Genomic DNA, 17,583 nt, shown 5'->3' with positions numbered 1-17,583 from the left:
CATTTGTTAGAAAGCCATCTGGAATCAAAAAAGTGTTCATTCCTCCTGAAAATCAATTTATATCTTTTACGCTCCCCTAAACTCGTAAACGAAGCTTATTTCGAATCGACGGCATTGAGCTTCTTTTAGGAGTGTAGGAGAGCGTCAAAGATAATGATTGATTTTCAGGATAAAATTGCAGCGACCGTACAGTTTTTTTTTGCTCTTTGGATCGATCGTTTGGATCGATTAATCGATGTAAATTATTCGTTCGCTTCGATTATTGGTTGTGCAGTATTCGTTCGATTAATAATTGATTTCTGTAGGAAGGATTCGATTAATCGATTAATCGAACGATTATCGGGGATCACTAGGCTCATTCTCGCACTTCGTAGAAGAGATGTTCTACCAAAGATCCTGTTTAAAAGTTCTCGCCAGCTGAATTGTGTTCGGAATGATATATTAATTAAAAAGAGGATTGTCCTAGTTACTACTGTTAAATAATTTTGATAATAAGTATAACGAGAGAAATACGGCTTTATTCCCGTTTACACTTCACGGTGAAAAAGAAATGAAGTGTATACGCGATGACAACGGTACGGTGTCGACATCTGGATACGAAATTAGTTTTCCACTAAAACTTATCATTATAATATAAAATTATCTTCAGATACAACTTTCGTAAGAGATTATTTTACCACATGAAGAAAACAAAGTTTTCCATTCACATTGAACATTAATTTGATACGGAGAAGTTAATTTTCATTCATAATTTCGATTTGAAAGGTGTTCATTCTGTCTGGAAACCCATTATTATCTTTGACGCTTCACTAACTCGTAACACGTATTTCAATGGCGTGCCGCTCATTTCGTTTACACCGTGAAGTGGAAACGGGAATAAACCCGAGAAAAAAAATACTATTTATACTTTATGAAGGTAGGCCTAAAGTTTTTCTAACAATACGTTTCGCTATTTTATTGAATTCGTCTCTGTTTTCCCGCCACATTATAGCTGCATCGACATTTGCTCCAGATTCATCATTTGGTTCTAGAAAATTCGAGTTAAGGGAAACGATAATCAGCCTTACACCCACATGATATAATACAGCTGTGATACTTGCCAGCTAGCATGCTAACTACGCTCAACAAAATCTTTTCCACGCTCTGCACCGGACTCCAACGTTCTGCTGAAAGTTCATAGCCTATGAAGGAAGAAATAAACTGATTATCATCATCTCGGTGACATATATTTTGTTTTTACCGAGCGGGTCATCACCAGGAGCATGGAGAATTGAAATGCATACTCTTCCATCAGCAAAAACTGAAAAGTGAATTGAATAAATGAGAGGGAAAAACACGTATTAGTAGGATTCAATTTCATGTCACAAGGCTGCGATTTCTACCTCTCTACGATGTTGTGAACATTCCAATAATTATAGCCTATCAGTCTATCACCAAAAAACCTATTATGTAAATCCATTTCCAAGGCAAATTTTGAAAAAAAAATTTGTATACTAAAACAATTCATTTCTGTTCTTATTTTCTTTTCTAATTTAGTGCCATCTGGGCAAGAAAAATTAATTTAATTGTGTGTAAATTGGTAAATTGTGTAAAATGGTCCAAAATTGCATCAAAATCAAAGTTATAGCAATTCTTTCTCGTTCGAATGAACGAGAGGCCATTGAGTCGGCCCCGGCTTATTTTAGAACGCAGATAATTTTCAATCAATTCAAGCTTGCTGAAGCTGCATTCGCATGATGCCACTGTAACTGAAACCGTTGGAAAAATTCGTAGCGCCGTCTCGATGTTAGGATGAAATGCATCGAGAGAATATCTGAGAATAATGTTCAAGATGCGTAAAGGCGTCGAAGAGTTCAGGTCAAGGAACAGGTCCTTCATCTGCGTCTTAAACAAATCCATCTCTGATACATGTTCCTCTGTTTCAACATCTGATCCATGCTCTTGATCTAATTGATCCATGCTCATAGATGTCAGTCAGTCTCTTGTTATAAATGAAAAATCCACTATAGCAGGGGTGGCCAAACCTCTCACCACCCCTTCCTACCAATACAATATGTTTTTTGAGTCACCGTTAATAAGTAGTAGGGGAGAGGGGGGGGATAGTGATAACCCTAAGGAATATGCCTATTTCCAGCGTCCACATACCGCTTCAATTCCAGTTTTTCGAAGAATATTATAGTTCAACTCATTAATGTTCAAGATAGCAAACGGCTTTTACTATAAAAATTCAAAATAGTACATTTTCCATCACTAGAAAAAAAGTTGAAAAATCGAACTTTTTTTTGCTTGGAGGTAAAGTGGTCACTCGCGAATAGCAAGCTAAATGGGATATATTTATGTATTTTTTTCATCCAAATTTGTTCAAATCATATTTGATATAGTAGGTACATGTCTGAAATAAGCATGGCCTATTCACCTAAAATCTCAATTCAAATTTTCTCATCTATACAAAAACGTAGTAAGAAAAACACAACGTTCTGCATAATGGGGATTGGTTTAGTTGGAGTGGCATATTTTTCCAGGGTCAAAGCCACAAAGAGAACCTCTTCAAGAGCAGAATGTGATGAGGTATATCAGCTTCAGTAAACAGTTGTAAGTCGTTATTCACCTATGACTACTTCGGCCCCAAACATCAAAATAGTTTCTATTCTAATCCAAACTGATGATTTGTCCAACATATCAGATTGAACTAAATTTTACAAGAAATTCCTTAGATACCATACGCACAGAAACACGGCCGAATGGCTATCGAGAGAGCAATTTCTGTTTTTATTTATATTTTGACATGCGACAGCTCTACTGAAGTACAGGGTGACTCCAAAGTCATTACATTCTTCAAACATAAGGTGACTATCAATACGACATCTATAGTCAATAGTTATACTACCAGACAAGCAGGTGAGCACTTTGCCCCGCATGACCAATTTGCCCCCACTACCCCTAGTTTGATTGTAAAATGTTGTTTTAGGTAGCGAGATTTCTTCTCAAAAACTAGTTAGTTATAATAACATTAGGCTCTTCTGTTTTTTTATGTTTTTATTTTTATTGCGAACAATTTATTTATTTTAAACACATTTTATCCTGAATGTTTGTTTTGTATTTGGTAAAGCGCTGGAAACATTAGGTTGTATATTTTCGACATGTTTTTCATATTTTTGATAAAATGCACTCAAATTTATTTGCAAACAAGCTGCCAAATAATAATCTCTCAAAAGAGAACGATGTTTTGTTTCGATTGTACTCAAAGTAGAAAATATTGTTTTCAGGTATAAGTATATCCGGAAAAAGTTACCAGCAACACATTTCCTTGCAACTCAAATTCCAATAATTAAAGTAAATATATTTTTGAAATCAAGAGCTTCATATCTCTCAATTTTAGAAATATATCACCATGAAAATTGAAGATTTCATTTTCAATCAATGCTTCTTAATTTTATTCACATTTCTTCTATGTCATTGAATGGAAATGACATGAATTATCGGGTGTATTAATAATTCTCCGATATTTGATCCACAATTCTCTTGCTCTGAATTTGCGTTTCTGCAAACTGCTTTTCTACGTCGATAATTATTTCAACTAACTATATTGACTATTTTGAGTGCCAAATTGCTCACAACTTCGGATTTCAATATTTTTGCACACAGTATTTGCTGATTTTTTTTTATTCTTTATTTTTGAGACTTTCAGCCTCCTGGGCTGGTTCGTTTCAGCAAAAACGGCCGAAACCATTATTATAATTCATTTTACATGCACATACGGATAAGCAATTAAAAATAAAACAATGAACAAAAAACAGATTTCGTCACGAGAAGTTCCACGCATTTGAGCTTTTTTTTTCCTTGTCGTTTGACGTGGATGTCCGTTTACCATGGCCCCAGGCCACAGGTGGGGAATCCGCGCCGCTCGAAGATACCGAAAGGAACAAGGATCCTCGATTTGATCATAAGTTTTTGTTTAAATTTTCAAAAACAGATCGGCATCTTTCAAAAAACAGAGCAGTGCAGCAGTTCGTGAAGGGTCGTCGCCAAGCACATCACGAATGCTCCCGCTGATCCCGTGTAAGTTCCGGAGGTTCTCGTACTTTGGGCAAATACAGACGATGTGTTCGACTGATTTGCGAACCTCGCACAAAGCACCAAGGGGATGAAAGGGTCCTCTGTTGAAATTATGAGACATGTTGAAGTGGCCCGTTCTTAACCTGGATAAGATTCGTTGCTCTCTCATCGTTTTGACGTCTTCGAATCTGGTGATGGATCCTTTAATTCTCCGGAGGCACAGCGTCGCTTCAACGGACCATTTTTCCGCCCAAAAACTTTTGAAGGTGTTGGCGATCCATAGTCTGATGTCGTCTAGCAGTACTTTGCGCGTTAAAAGTTGTCCAAGGTGACCGATTCCGGCAAAACGGTCGGCCGCTTCATTGCCGGCTATGCCACTATGTCCGGGGACCCACATGAGGACTATATCCGGCAGCAGATACCTCCTGATAGCTTGTATCCATGGGTGCCTAGTGATAGTCGCGCCAACAGCATCGATGACGCTAGCCGAGTCGGTAACTATCAGGATCGGTTTGCTTGACGGCATAGTGGCAACTTCAAAGATTCCGGCAGCTTCGGCCGAGAACACCTGGCAAATGTCGACGAGCTTCATGCTGGAAATAAGAGAGTTATTATGACCGCTTACCCCAAAACCAACTCCTTGCATCCCTTTGGAACCGTCCGTGTAGCGAATTTCATAATTGGTGAGGAAGGTGAGGAAGCTCACCGTTCTGGAGACTATCTCTGCGTCCACAAAAATGTCGAACGAAGGTTCTCCTATTTCGGCGCATACCGAGGCTGCTGGTGTTGATGGTAGCAGACCAGAGATAATCCGTAGTGCATTGTTGTAAATCGGTGATAGAGTTTTCAGAAGTTTATCTCTGGCCAGGCATGTCACTTCGAGACCGTAGGTGAGGCGGCTGTTGATGATGGCTTTGGCCACCCGTAAACGGATCGTTCAATTGTTACTCCGGTGAGGTTTGGAGATGGTTTTTAAGAGGTTTAACCGGGTGGCACAGCTTTTCTTCACCTCGTCGAAGTGGTGCTGGAAGTTCAGGTTGCAGTCAACCACCACTCTCAGGATTTTCAACGTTCTACGGCGGGGAATGCGGTCGTTTGCCATACTTTCAAGGGTCTTGGACGTACAGGAGGTCAAGGATATTATCCTTTCACGGAGCAGCTGTTCTGGCCGATTTTGGGAATGGGGATCACAATACTATGTCTCCATTCCGCTGGGAAGTCGTGCTTCGACCAGAGGTCATTAAAGATGTCAAGGAAGGTGGTTTGGCCTAACGGAGACAGCTGCTTGATCATCTTAGAACCGATGTGATTGGGACCAGTGGACTCCCCTTTGGTGGAGCGCAGCGCGACGATTAGTTCTTCGACGGAGAAGTGTTTGTTGAACGGTTTTCCAATCCGATCGTTCGGAACCACGAATCGATCAACTGAGTTCGTGTGCGCTTTTTGCCGTCGGATGAACTCGGAATCATATCCCGAAATCGAGGACAGTTCAGCGAAGTATCCCCCTAGCATGTTCGTGGTGTCGACTGGATCGCTGTAGACCGTGCCATTCGCTTGCAGTATAGGGGTTTGGAATCTTCTTTTCCCATTCAGCGCGTTAACACGTTTCCATAGGTCCGCAGAAGACTGGCTTTCGTTGATGGATCCCAGGAAGCCGGTCCAACTGTCTAGTTTGGCCCGTCTCACTACTCGCCTCACGCTTATGTGCTGCGCTCGGTATCTGTTCATTGCAGTTTCTTTTTTCGGGCCATCGTGCCGGATTCGTTTTACTGCACGCAAGAACTTCCTTCGTTTCTTGATTTCTTTTATGATGTCCTCAGACCACCAGTGCAGCGCTCTCTTGCCAGGGTTGGGCTTTGTTTTAGGGATGGCGGATTCTGCTACCTCGGTGATGATTTCGTTGAGCTTCTGCATGGTGGTCGGGTTGTCTCGGGCGATCTGCTTTGCTTTGCCCAGTCAGCTTTGTCGAAGATCCACTTTGATCTTCGGATGGATTGAGGCGGCGGTGCGTTGAGGATGATTGAAATCGGATAATGGTCACTTCCATGTAGATCTTCTGCTTTGTTCCACCCCAGTTTACCTACCAAATCAATGCTGGCTGTGGAAATATCAATGGCTGAACTGCTGCGACTTCGACAGAAGGTGTCGGTACCGTCATTCAGGACCGAGAGCTCCGACGATTTGAAAAAATCACTGATGATGTTCCCCCTTACGTCCGTTGCTTGCATCCCCCAGTTGTGGACACGAAGCAACTGACTACAAGAATCCGGAATTGTATCCGGAAAATGGCCGTACAACGTTCTTGTGAGAGCATCGCGACAAAGTTGCGTCGAACAGCAGACCACGGCCCTTACTCAAACATTCACTGACATTTTTTTTTGAAGGAAATACATTATGTTATTAATAAAAAATACTGAAATTGATGAAAAAAAATATTTTTTTTTAATATGTGATTGAAAAAATTATCATTTTTTATTTAACACCCGTTATGAACTTGTTACGTTATTTCTTAGCGAAAACATGCTTAAAAGATTGAATCAACTAACATGATCATATTGCCCCGCAATGTGGCCCATTTTGCCGCGTAGTGCTTACGATCGACGGAAATGGAACACATTTTTTAAAGTGTAAAGTGACCATATTGACCCTATCTACCCTATATGTCGTTTGTTCCTTCATTGATAAAAAATTGTTAAAAATACATCTTAATTAGACATATCCAGCAAACACATCCTTTTGGATACACAAAACTATGTGATATCAGTTGATTCGTCGAGTTGTGAGAATGCAACCGGAAATCATCAATACTTTCTATCAGCATCTGATCCAAATTTTAACTATTGCTCTTCGTATAACTGTTTCTTTACAGCGACTTTTTTTTAATCATAGCAATTATTTCAGATTCATTGTTAAAATTATCAAATAATAATTCTCCTGATGCAATAAAACTCCTTTCGCCGTCTTCAAAAGGCTTCTTATGCTTTAATAAAATATCATTTACTTCAAATGATGCAATTGTGGCTGTTTTCGAATGCGAATTCGATCTCGAGGAAACAAACTCTGCAAAACATTGGAGCCAACGATAGTTTCTTTCTAATTCAATATTTTTTGTGACTGACTCTATTCATACATGACGGATTTTAATAACGCGTAAATATCAGACAGGACGGCGACTAGGAAAAGCTAAAAGGTCTACGCTTTGGCCACTCCTGCGCTATAGATTCTCTACGCTGTTTCAACTGTATGCACAGTATGCGTTCTTATAATGCAACTTATGGGGGGATGCGGTCTGGAAGGTCGAAAAAACGGTTTTTTCTTTCATTTTTTTGAAGCTTATGCCCTCAGAAATGTTGCACTGAAATTATTTTTCGATATTTGATTTAGTTGGGAAGTTACAGCCAAAAAGATGACGTCGCCTCAAGAGATATTGTATTGCTGTACGAATTTTCAAACGCGTTTTTTGTGGAAACCATGTATTTTTTCAGCTGGGTGTATCGATGCACAATACATACGCTACTGGTGACTATATAGTACAATTCGAAGCTGAAAATAAAACAATAACTTTGCTGAAGAGCCAATTTACGGTACGAGTTGAGCGCGATTACCACGTATTACGGAAAGTTGATCACGTCAAAGCACATAGGAGCATACAAACAGTGGATTGCTTAATTCAGCACCATTGATTGTTATATCAAAAAGCTACAATTTTGCTTCATACATAATGCTTCAATTTCGACATTTTGGAGATGAACAAATTTGTTTACTCTTACTAAGATTTGGCAAGAATCCAGCACTAAACACAAAGTCACTGTGTAGATCTAGATTGCATTGATACCATCAAAGACAAGATAGCTAATGAACCGAATTTGCTTGGACAAACATCATCTATTTGAAGCCGGTTGTATAAATTCATTCAGTCGCTAAGAATTATTCGATATTGCAACATCTTTCATCCTTATCGTGATGAAATGCGACATGAGAAAGGCAAGGCTTCAATCATTATTTTCTTCGCGTAGCGTTCGTCAACCAATTCGGACATAGTGTTCGTAGTATATTCTGTTACTTTTCCCAAATCAACATCCTCATCCCTTCATGAAATTATCACGCAGGATAATTTGGCTACTTACTGTTGGGATGGAACATCTCACAAGTGAACCGCATCTTCGGCGGACTCAACGGGTAGTCTGGGGGGAAAACAAGTTTGGCTGTAAATACACCTCCCTCGAAGCATGTCCCTTCAGGACCTCTGCAAAGACGAGTCAAATTTAGTAAGTGGGTACCCAATACACATTCACTTACGTAATAAGAGCTTCCCATTCAAAGAAATTCTCCTCGCTCACGGGTCCTGCTATGATACCCTCCGGTGGATTAAGGGTAAGTTCTGTTTTGAAGATATAAAAAAAGATAAAGCAAGGATTTGTTGCACCAGTTACCGATGGATTGTTCTCCATTATACGTACGACGATATTCTGCCATTAGTCTTCTTAATGCAGACCCAGCCATTGTGGAACTATATATTCAAAACTTTTGATAAAATTCCTACGTTTCGACATATAATTTGGAGATTTTCGTTGTTCGAGATATTGATGTTGCCTCTATTTCATTATGTCAAATTTGTTGTGACTGTATTCGTGAATGCTATCGTGGCACAAGATAGAATCGTGCGAGGGGTGTTTCTATCGCGTTAACATTGTATTGTAATAACAACTGTAAGAAAAAATAAGTTTACAAAAATCAGACAAATAAAATATAATAATTTAAACGACTCTTTTATTCGATAACTGTGTTGATTTTATTTGTTTTAATTTTATCAGCACCTGGTTGTGATTTGAATGTCAAATTACACGTTTTGTGTTTTGAGCGGTAATCTCAAGAAAACGTGTACACCATATGCAAATCAGAAAAAAATGTGTTAAAAAAAGATGATAAGGAACTTTTGTATCTATCGCGGACCTTACACGGTCAAATTTATTGACAATATGATGACATTTGAGAGCATAATGACAGCTGAACATGGCCGACAACGCAGAAATCCGGATTTTCTGATTTTCGGGCATCAATTGCCAGATTTGCAAGCGGACATTTAATGTTTGTTAGTCTTTTTTGCGATTGCAATTAAAATTTATAAACTTATGAAATTGTAGGATCCATAAATGAAAGCTTTTGGTTTGGAAAACTGATACAGTAATTTACATTTAATGCGACATGCCGAGGAACCACTCAGTGTCGCATTGGAGGCGATTTGACCTGTAATTGGACATTGAAGATGAGAGTGGAACAGCGTCGACGTCTGGCGGCGAATTTCAATGTGGGGCCATAATTTGGTCCCGAACTCGATGTTTACAAAAATGTCTAACTAAACGTGTCGCATACAGGTCTGTCCAATTAGAAAAATGTCGCATTAAATGTAAATTACTGTACCTGAAATAGCAAAATACAGTACTTTTCGCGATACAAATCAAAACCTCAAAGTAAACTGACAATGTGATGGTGAGAGAGTGAATGAAAATTAACAACGTCTTAGGAAATTTTTAATATTGAACTCGGTCATTCTTTGCGCTAGCCAGCGGGGCAGCCACTTTAGTTTAAGTTGTGTGTTTCTTCACACTCCGCTATAACATTTGGAGAGTGGGAAGATCTGGGAAAATCACAGGTGAAAAAACATCACGTGTTAATTCAAGTTACAGTAGAATCCCGATTATCCTCGAATAGTCGGGATGATGTTTAAACATAGAAACTATGTTTTATCAATACAGAAATAGATACAGATACAGATAATCGGGGTACAGATACAGATACAAATAATCGGGGTTCTAATGTCATAGTCTTTTTTATCGAATAAAAACATTTGCTTGCAGATAATATAATTTGCATATATTTTCGCAATCTAAAATAATCTGGCATCCCTGAAACTGAAAGGATCAGTCTGTATTTGTGAAGCGAGTATTATGATGTGTTTTTGAGAAGGAAAAACGAGTTTTAAAGTGTAAATTATGAATGAAAATTAACTTTTCCAAATCAAATTAGTATTCTATGTGAATGCAAATCACTTTTTTTCTGCAAGTGGTGAGAAAATTCCATACAAAAATTGTATCTGAAACTGACGTTATATAATAATAATAAATTTTAGTAGGAATATCTGAAAATTCATAGAAAATAGGTTAAGTTAGAGTTAGGATTACGCGCTTCAACTAATTAAATAATACCAAGTAGTTATTTTCATTCAAATTTGACCAATTGAAAATTGCCTTTTAGCCTTCTTATCTGATGGAGAATAGTTTGAATCCCAAACTGATAATGTAGCCACTAGCCATCGCGGATATTTTCGTTGTCTCGGGTTGAGGGCGATATTGACCGTGTAAGGTGGCAAAATATTGATTGAGGATAGATCGGATGTCGAAAGCCTAGCTGTCACGATATTGAAGACACTTATTGTCAATCAGTTTGATCGTGTAAGGTGCCCATAAGACAAGACGTGACAACTGGCTTCTTATTCTTCTTTCTGCATTTCCGTCGACCAAGTGCTAGATAACAGGGAAACGAGATGTGAAGGTTGCCAAATGTAATTTTTTTTTTATCTTCGTTTATTTTTCGTCGGCCTATTTCCGCCACTTCAGTGCCAATCACCGACATCAGGGAGGCGACTCCACCTGCTCCTACCTATCAGACTCAACAACTCATGAGCCGGGCCAACTTCTTTTACTTCCCCTCCGAAGGAAGACGTAACCAGAGATTTTTCGCCTCAGAAAATCCCAACGACGCCAGCTGGGATTGAACCCAGGCCGATCGGATTGTGAGGCTGTTACGCTAACCACACAACCACTGGCGCCGTCGTTGCCAAATGTTATAATATTTCTAAAGTTTATTTTCCCATGAAAAACATGTGTTCTTCGTATAATGTATTTTCTGAGCTGCACCATTTTTTTTGTATTAATTTTTCAACCGAATGTCACATATTTTAAACAATAAGTATTTTCCTGTTATTTTGGTATGCAAAAAAATTGAATGAGATAAAAAAAAACTAGAAAACGTAGATTTGATAGTAGGAGTATGATATGTTGAAATACATGAATTCAATTCAAAATTCATTTCATTTATCAAGAGATTATGGGCCTTATCGTTTACACTTCACGATGAAAACGAAATGAACGACACGCCTTTAAATTTTGTTTTACGAGTTAAAGAAAATGATGGGTTTTCAGGTAGAATGAACACTTTTCAATAGAAATTATGAATGGAAAGTAACATTTCCGTTTCAAATTTGTGTTCAATGTGAATGGAAAACTTTGCTCTCTTCATTTGGAAAAATAATCTCGTACAAAAATTGTATCTGAAGATAATTTTATATTATACTGATAAGTTTTAGTGAGAATATCGGAGTGTATAGAAAATAGGTCATGTTAGGGTAAGAAAGACGAAAATTGAAAAAAAAGACGAATGAAAATTTTCATTCAGATTTTAGCAATTTGAAAGTGCTTTCGGGTAGTAAGACTTGTTAAAAACTAATTTCGTATCCAGATATCGACACCGTATCGTTGTCATCGCGGATACACTTCAATTCGTTATCACCGTGAAGTGTGTACGGGAATAAGGCCTAATAATTCAACTTTGATTTGATTTCCAGTATGCTGGGAAGATTCGTTCCTGAAGCGATCGATTGAGTAGACGAGCAATTGGATTCGCAAGTTCTTTGGAGCATTTTTTCAACAACAAGGATGGTATACCATCTGTGCCATATCCCTTTTTGATATCCAGATCCTCTAAGGCTTCCAGTACTTCACTCATAGAAAATTGCAGGATGGGCAGATTTATGTTGTGCGTAGGAATGTGAGCAAAACAATTCCTCCTTGGTACAGGTGACGCTTTGCTAAACACGCTCTCGAAAAACATAGAAAACAGATTAGCAGCTTCCGTATTCGTGTGGGACTGGACATCTTTGAAGTTGACGTTACGTGGGATGCGAGTTGAAGTTTGCCGTTGCTTCACGAAGTTCCAAAAGCGCGATGGATTTTGCCTCATGCTGGCTTGGATCCTTGATAAATAGTCGTCGTAGGCGGACGACAGCATTGATTTGTACGACATTTCAATTTCACGGAGATTTTCACGGTCGCTCTCAGATTTTGAAATAAAGAAACGGCGACGATACTTCCTGAGGACATTACGAAGATGTCGTAGCTCTGAGGTCCACCACGGTTTACTGGAAGTGCAGAATGTTCGTCTTTTCCGTGGTACATAGTCATTAAGCACCGAATAAAGCTTGTCATAAAATATTGCTACTATTCCATCCACAGATCCAGATAGTAGTAACGAATCCCAATCAACGGCCGCCAATGCCAATTTAATTTGTCCGAAATCACAGGAATAAAAATCGTAGAAAAAATTATCGTCTGACTCGATTTGTGTAGTGAAATCATCGCTTGCTTTCGTCCAAAAGCAACACAACAGGCGCATGGTGATTGTCGATGGGCAGCAGAGGTTCCGTCGGTTCTATTAGGTCAAGTTGACCTGGGTGACTGACAAAAATGAGATCGAGTAATCTGGCGTTCACATTCGCATATCGATTAATCTGTTGCAATCCGGTGGTAAACATAGTATCAATAAGTGCCTGCTCTTGCTCCGAAGAAACATTGGAGGGAATGAAGCCGTTTACATCCTCATCCAACTGCCAGCGTAAATTTGGGAGGTTAAAGTCACCTACAGATACGATAATATCTTCAGTAGAAGCACGGTTCGCAACATCCTGCACTGCGTTTGCATGTGCACAATAAAAATCAGCACACGAGTTAGGTGGAAGGTAGATAGCGATAATGTAAAGGCATCTGTGTTGCAAACGTACGCAAACAGCCACTTGCTCCAGATGGTCGCAGTTTGACAATGTAACTACCTCGCAGCTGAGATGATCCTTAACAGCGATAAGTACACCACCTCCACGAGAGTGTTGACTTGATAACACACTACGGTCACAACGATAAAATTTATAATCCGATGAGATTTCAGCACTGTCGATATCTGCCCGAAGCCAAGTTTCTGTGAACACAATCACATCGTAATCGCAGCTGGAAAGCAGCAAGCGTAGCTGCACAATCTTGGTACGTATTCCTCTTACATTCTGATAATACACAGAAAAGATGCGGCGGGGCAAACATACTTTCGGTTCGAATACGGGTATAGTCGCACTGGGTACATCAGAGTCTCCTTTCGTCGATCGGCTGGAAGCAATGTGCGTTACCGGTAGGGAGACGTTCAAGTTAAATGTATATTTGCCTGAATTAGGGACTTGGAAGACCCCTTCACCAACATCGTGCACAGGACCGGGATGACTGTTGATCGCTGGCTGGAGTGACTCGACTGTGACGAGAGGATTCGGGACTTCCATAAGATTTGCAGGCGTGCATCCCGGTAACATTGAAGAGGTTGATACAGATGCAAGGTTGGGCAGATCCGAAAAAATCATAAAATTTCGGTGTTGGTTTAGAAATTCCTCTGACGTAGAAGCACTGAAAGCGACTGGTATTATCGGGAGTACTGTCAACGAATCGAATGAGTACTTGCCTGTGGAAGCACAGTAGAAGACCCCATCTCCGCACCCAAACACAGAACCGGGACGACTGAAGATCGCTGGCAGGAGAGTCTCGACTGTGGAGGGGGGATTAGGGGCTTCCAGTATGCTCAATTTATTGCGTCCCGGGGTAGAAGTAATCACCTCAGATTCGCGGTTGGGTTGTTTGGAGATGAATCTTCTTGAAGAACTAGCGAAGTGATTTTTTTCCTCAGCGGGAACCGAAAATTTGCGGCAGTATCTTCAAACTCTCTAAACATCAATCCTTCAGGCCATGTTGCAGGGTCAAGTGCTTTATTTTTAAGCGATTCATCCAATCCAATTTTGAAAGAGATGAATGAAAGCGTGTTAGTGTCTTTTCCTTTCGGAACTAGCTTGAATACCGATGGATCACACTCAGTTTCGAGGTTAGTTTTCGTCATGACGCGTACAGCTTCCTCTGTGACGTCTGGTCTAATTCTAGACAAATATAGCCAGAATTTTTTATCTTCGTCGCTTTTAAAAATTGGAACTGAAAGCACATTATCCTGGGTAGGTTTGCTTTCAATTTGACATGTTTCGGGTCGTGCTGTGGATTCCAACAAGCGGGGACGTTTTGCACCTCTTGGCTGATTTATGACTGGCCATTGGGAATTTTGGAACAATTCTGCACAGTCGTCACACATCCAAAACAAGTTTTTACCGTTGGATGTAAAATATGACTGCAGCGCACGTGATACCCCCGAGCAGGTGATAATATGAAAGAACGCTCCACAGTAACCACGGCAAACAACCATATCGATGCCAGTAATTGCTTCAGAGCAGCTTTTACACTGTTTTGCCATGATGATGCGCCTAAACTTAGATCGACTCGTAATCTTATAAGCTTTTTTTGAACAGCAAAGCTTGCGAGTGATTAGTTAGACTTTTTCCCAGTAGATGTCGCTTCAATTCAAAAAAAATTGGCGTGGAGTGTAATACACCTTTGTTGATTTGTTCCACAAACGAAAACACAACACTTGCGAAATACTACAATATGACACAACGGTACGACGAATCAACACATATATTCAACAACGGAATCTAATAAACAGCGTCAGCTCGGTAATCGAATTAAATTAGGCCGAAAAACTCAAAAAATAACGAAAAATATAGCGTTTATTCAGTTTTTTTTTGTAGGTATGTAGGTATGTATGTTTATTCAGGTTCCAACATGATTTTAAATACTTTTTCTGCTGTTATATTTGTTATTTGATACTAATTTTATAGCTAACTGCTCTACGGTTGGAAAATAATTTAATGTTCTTCTTTGCTAGGCCGCTGCTATTATGTTATGCTAGATGGCAAGAGAATTACAAAAAAATGTAGGGTGGAAATTCCGATGCAATGTTTCACTCTCTTCGGAAACTGAACACCGGACGTAATAGAAACGAAAAAATACAAAGAATCCATTATAGGAATTATCGCTAAATTGAAATGTGAACGCAACTATTATTCCACTTCCAGTTGAAGTATCCAGTGAATAGAGAACAGACACTCTGTTTAAGTTAGAGGCCAATTACTTGTTCGATACTGGTACAAGTAACTTGAACAAAGTGTCTGTTCTCTGTTCACTGGAGACTTCAACTAGAGCGCTGACTGGCATCGTCTAAATCAGCCTTTAGCTAGGACACCATACGTTTGTCTACACTTATAAAAATCCTCGGTAGAAAACTACCAAATAACTTTGGTAATGCAAACATTGAGGTGGCCGTACACTGTTTGTCCAGAAGTCAAATATTTGACACTTTATGACAGATAAAGTTTGTTTTGATATTTGTACAAATATTATTTTGTTTGTCACTCTTCTATTATGGACAGTGGCAAACAATGTCAAACATCAAACATGGACAAAAATTGACTGAAATATTTAAGGTAACCTATTAATATGCCGACAGGTTTGACGAACAGGCCGAAAAAATATTTTGGACATCCAATAGCTGAATATTTGCTTGTCATGTTTTGTTTCGAATATATTAGGTTAGGGAGAAAGTTCTGAATGGTGTGGTCTATCATTGTCCTGATAGATTACAGCGCCTCTTTTGTTGGCCAATTCTGAACGTTTCTGGACATTCCCTAGCTTCAAACGAGATCTGTAGAGATCTGAATTTATTGCACTTTTTTTTTGAAAAGTAAAAAAAAATTATTAAATTGCTTTACTTTACTGTTTCAGTATCGTATTTTTTTTATTATTTTACTGTTTCAGTATCGGCATCATAAACACCATTCACAATTTCAGCGACCTGGCGTGCATTTTCGCCTTTACAAAATAAAAAGTGTAAAATGCACCGAATTTTCTCTTTGTTGACCTCCATTGTTAACACCCTGTGACTCACAACTGAATGGAACAAACAAAAAACAGCAAAAGATTTTTTTAGGCTTTGTTCTCACTGCAGCGGGGCGTCATCGAGGCTTGGGCGGGGCGTGTGACGCTTACGATTAATCGTGTGTGTTCTTACCGATGTGTTCACCCCAGGCTGACGTGTCGTGAGCGTGGTTTTGGTGTGTGCCTGGCGTGCAAACGAAAACACTTCACGCCGGCGATATTTGTACTTCACTGCCTCTCTCTTGCATATGTTTGTTTGTAGTAGTGACATCATTTATTTTTTTTGGGTTTATTTTAGTTTTTTACGTTTTTAACCCTCCGAGTTTTTAGCCGAACACGTCCAACGATGTTGGAATATTCAAAAATAAACCAATTTTCATTCTTTCATTCAAAAGCACATATTGACAATTTTCATAAAACACGTCGAAGACACGCCGCTAGCACGGTGCAATGTGAGTGAATCAAAATATCGTGGCGAGAAGTGAACACGCACCGCTCACGCCACGTTGAAGCCTCGCTGCAGTGAGAACATGGCCTAAGTGTGAAATGTCACCTTTACAACGAACTGTAACTCGAACTTGTATGATCGATATTATGCGAGATATTGATCACTAAAGCCAAAAAATAATGGATAATTTTTTTCTAACCTAATATTTCATCAGTACACGTTGATCAAATTTTATCTGTCAAAAAGAGTCAAATATTTGGCTTCGGTCAAACAGTGTATGAGCATCTTAACGTACGCATCATATATAACATCCCCGTCAAGTTCACGTTCCGTCACGTCATGTTACGTCAGTTACGCCTCCATACCAACCGTATACGCTTGTGTGAAGAAAAATATCTCAAATCAAACGTAAACCAGTTTCAAGCGCACTGTAAAACAGGTATAGAAATACGGCGCAAATTCAGCTCATGACTCAGCGCAAAACTGGGCGCAAAAATGGCGCTGACAACAAAACATTTCATCTGTGTTTTGGAGCGTGCTCATTCGCCAGAGCGCCAGTGTACACAAGGAGTGAGAGCTCAACTGGGTACGAAAATCTTATTACACATCAGCACCGCGTTGCATTCTGATGACTGATTTTGGTAGCCGTACATTGTTTGCCCGGAGGTCAAATATTTGAAATTTTTGGAGGATAATATTTGGTTTGAAATTTGTACAAACACTATTATGTTTGTCACTCTTCAATTTTCAACAGTGGCAAACAATGTCAAACATCGAACATGAAAAAAATCGACTGAAATGTTCAAGGTCAGTCTTCCATGTTTCACAAAAAACACTGCGTCCGGAATAAACATGTCCACGCTGCTATCCACAGTTTTGTGTTTGAGTACAAACATGATTTTTTTCGTACCTATGTTAGAAAATGTGACATGTTTGTATTCGTGGTATGTTTGGACATACGATGTTAATCCCAATGTTTCACATGATGTTCGAACATGGTGTACAGTTTCTCTTGCATTTTCACCCCAAGCACCGGTAGTGCGTAGAGTAGAAGAAGCGAATCGGACACCACACCACCACCACTCAACGCGTGGTGTGTTGGTATGTTGACATGGAAAAAATGCTTTCCTTTCATGACAATGGGTGCTTCATCAAAAATATTGGGCAAATAAAATA

At 39.3% G+C, this 17,583-nt stretch overlaps 1 protein-coding gene across 1 annotated transcript; it reads right to left on the bottom strand.

The window, feature by feature from the left end:
- Positions 1 to 457: 457 nt before the first annotated feature.
- LOC129763254 (ubiquitin-conjugating enzyme E2 G2) lies at positions 458 to 8,686 on the bottom strand. Its single transcript, XM_055762144.1, has 6 exons — positions 8,517 to 8,686; positions 8,356 to 8,437; positions 8,184 to 8,302; positions 1,241 to 1,300; positions 1,101 to 1,181; positions 458 to 1,027 (listed from the first exon to the last, which is right to left on the bottom strand). The coding sequence occupies exons 1-6, from the start codon at positions 8,557 to 8,559 to the stop codon at positions 909 to 911; spliced, it is 504 nt and encodes a 167-aa protein (XP_055618119.1). The 5' UTR covers positions 8,560 to 8,686; the 3' UTR covers positions 458 to 908.
- Positions 8,687 to 17,583: the final 8,897 nt, after the last annotated feature.

Source organism: Toxorhynchites rutilus, chromosome 1 (assembly GCF_029784135.1).
Source record: "Toxorhynchites rutilus septentrionalis strain SRP chromosome 1, ASM2978413v1, whole genome shotgun sequence".
Classification (NCBI taxonomy): domain Eukaryota; kingdom Metazoa; phylum Arthropoda; class Insecta; order Diptera; family Culicidae; genus Toxorhynchites; species Toxorhynchites rutilus.
Note: the sequence above shows the minus strand (reverse complement) of the source record. Positions and strands in the feature narration are given on the sequence as shown.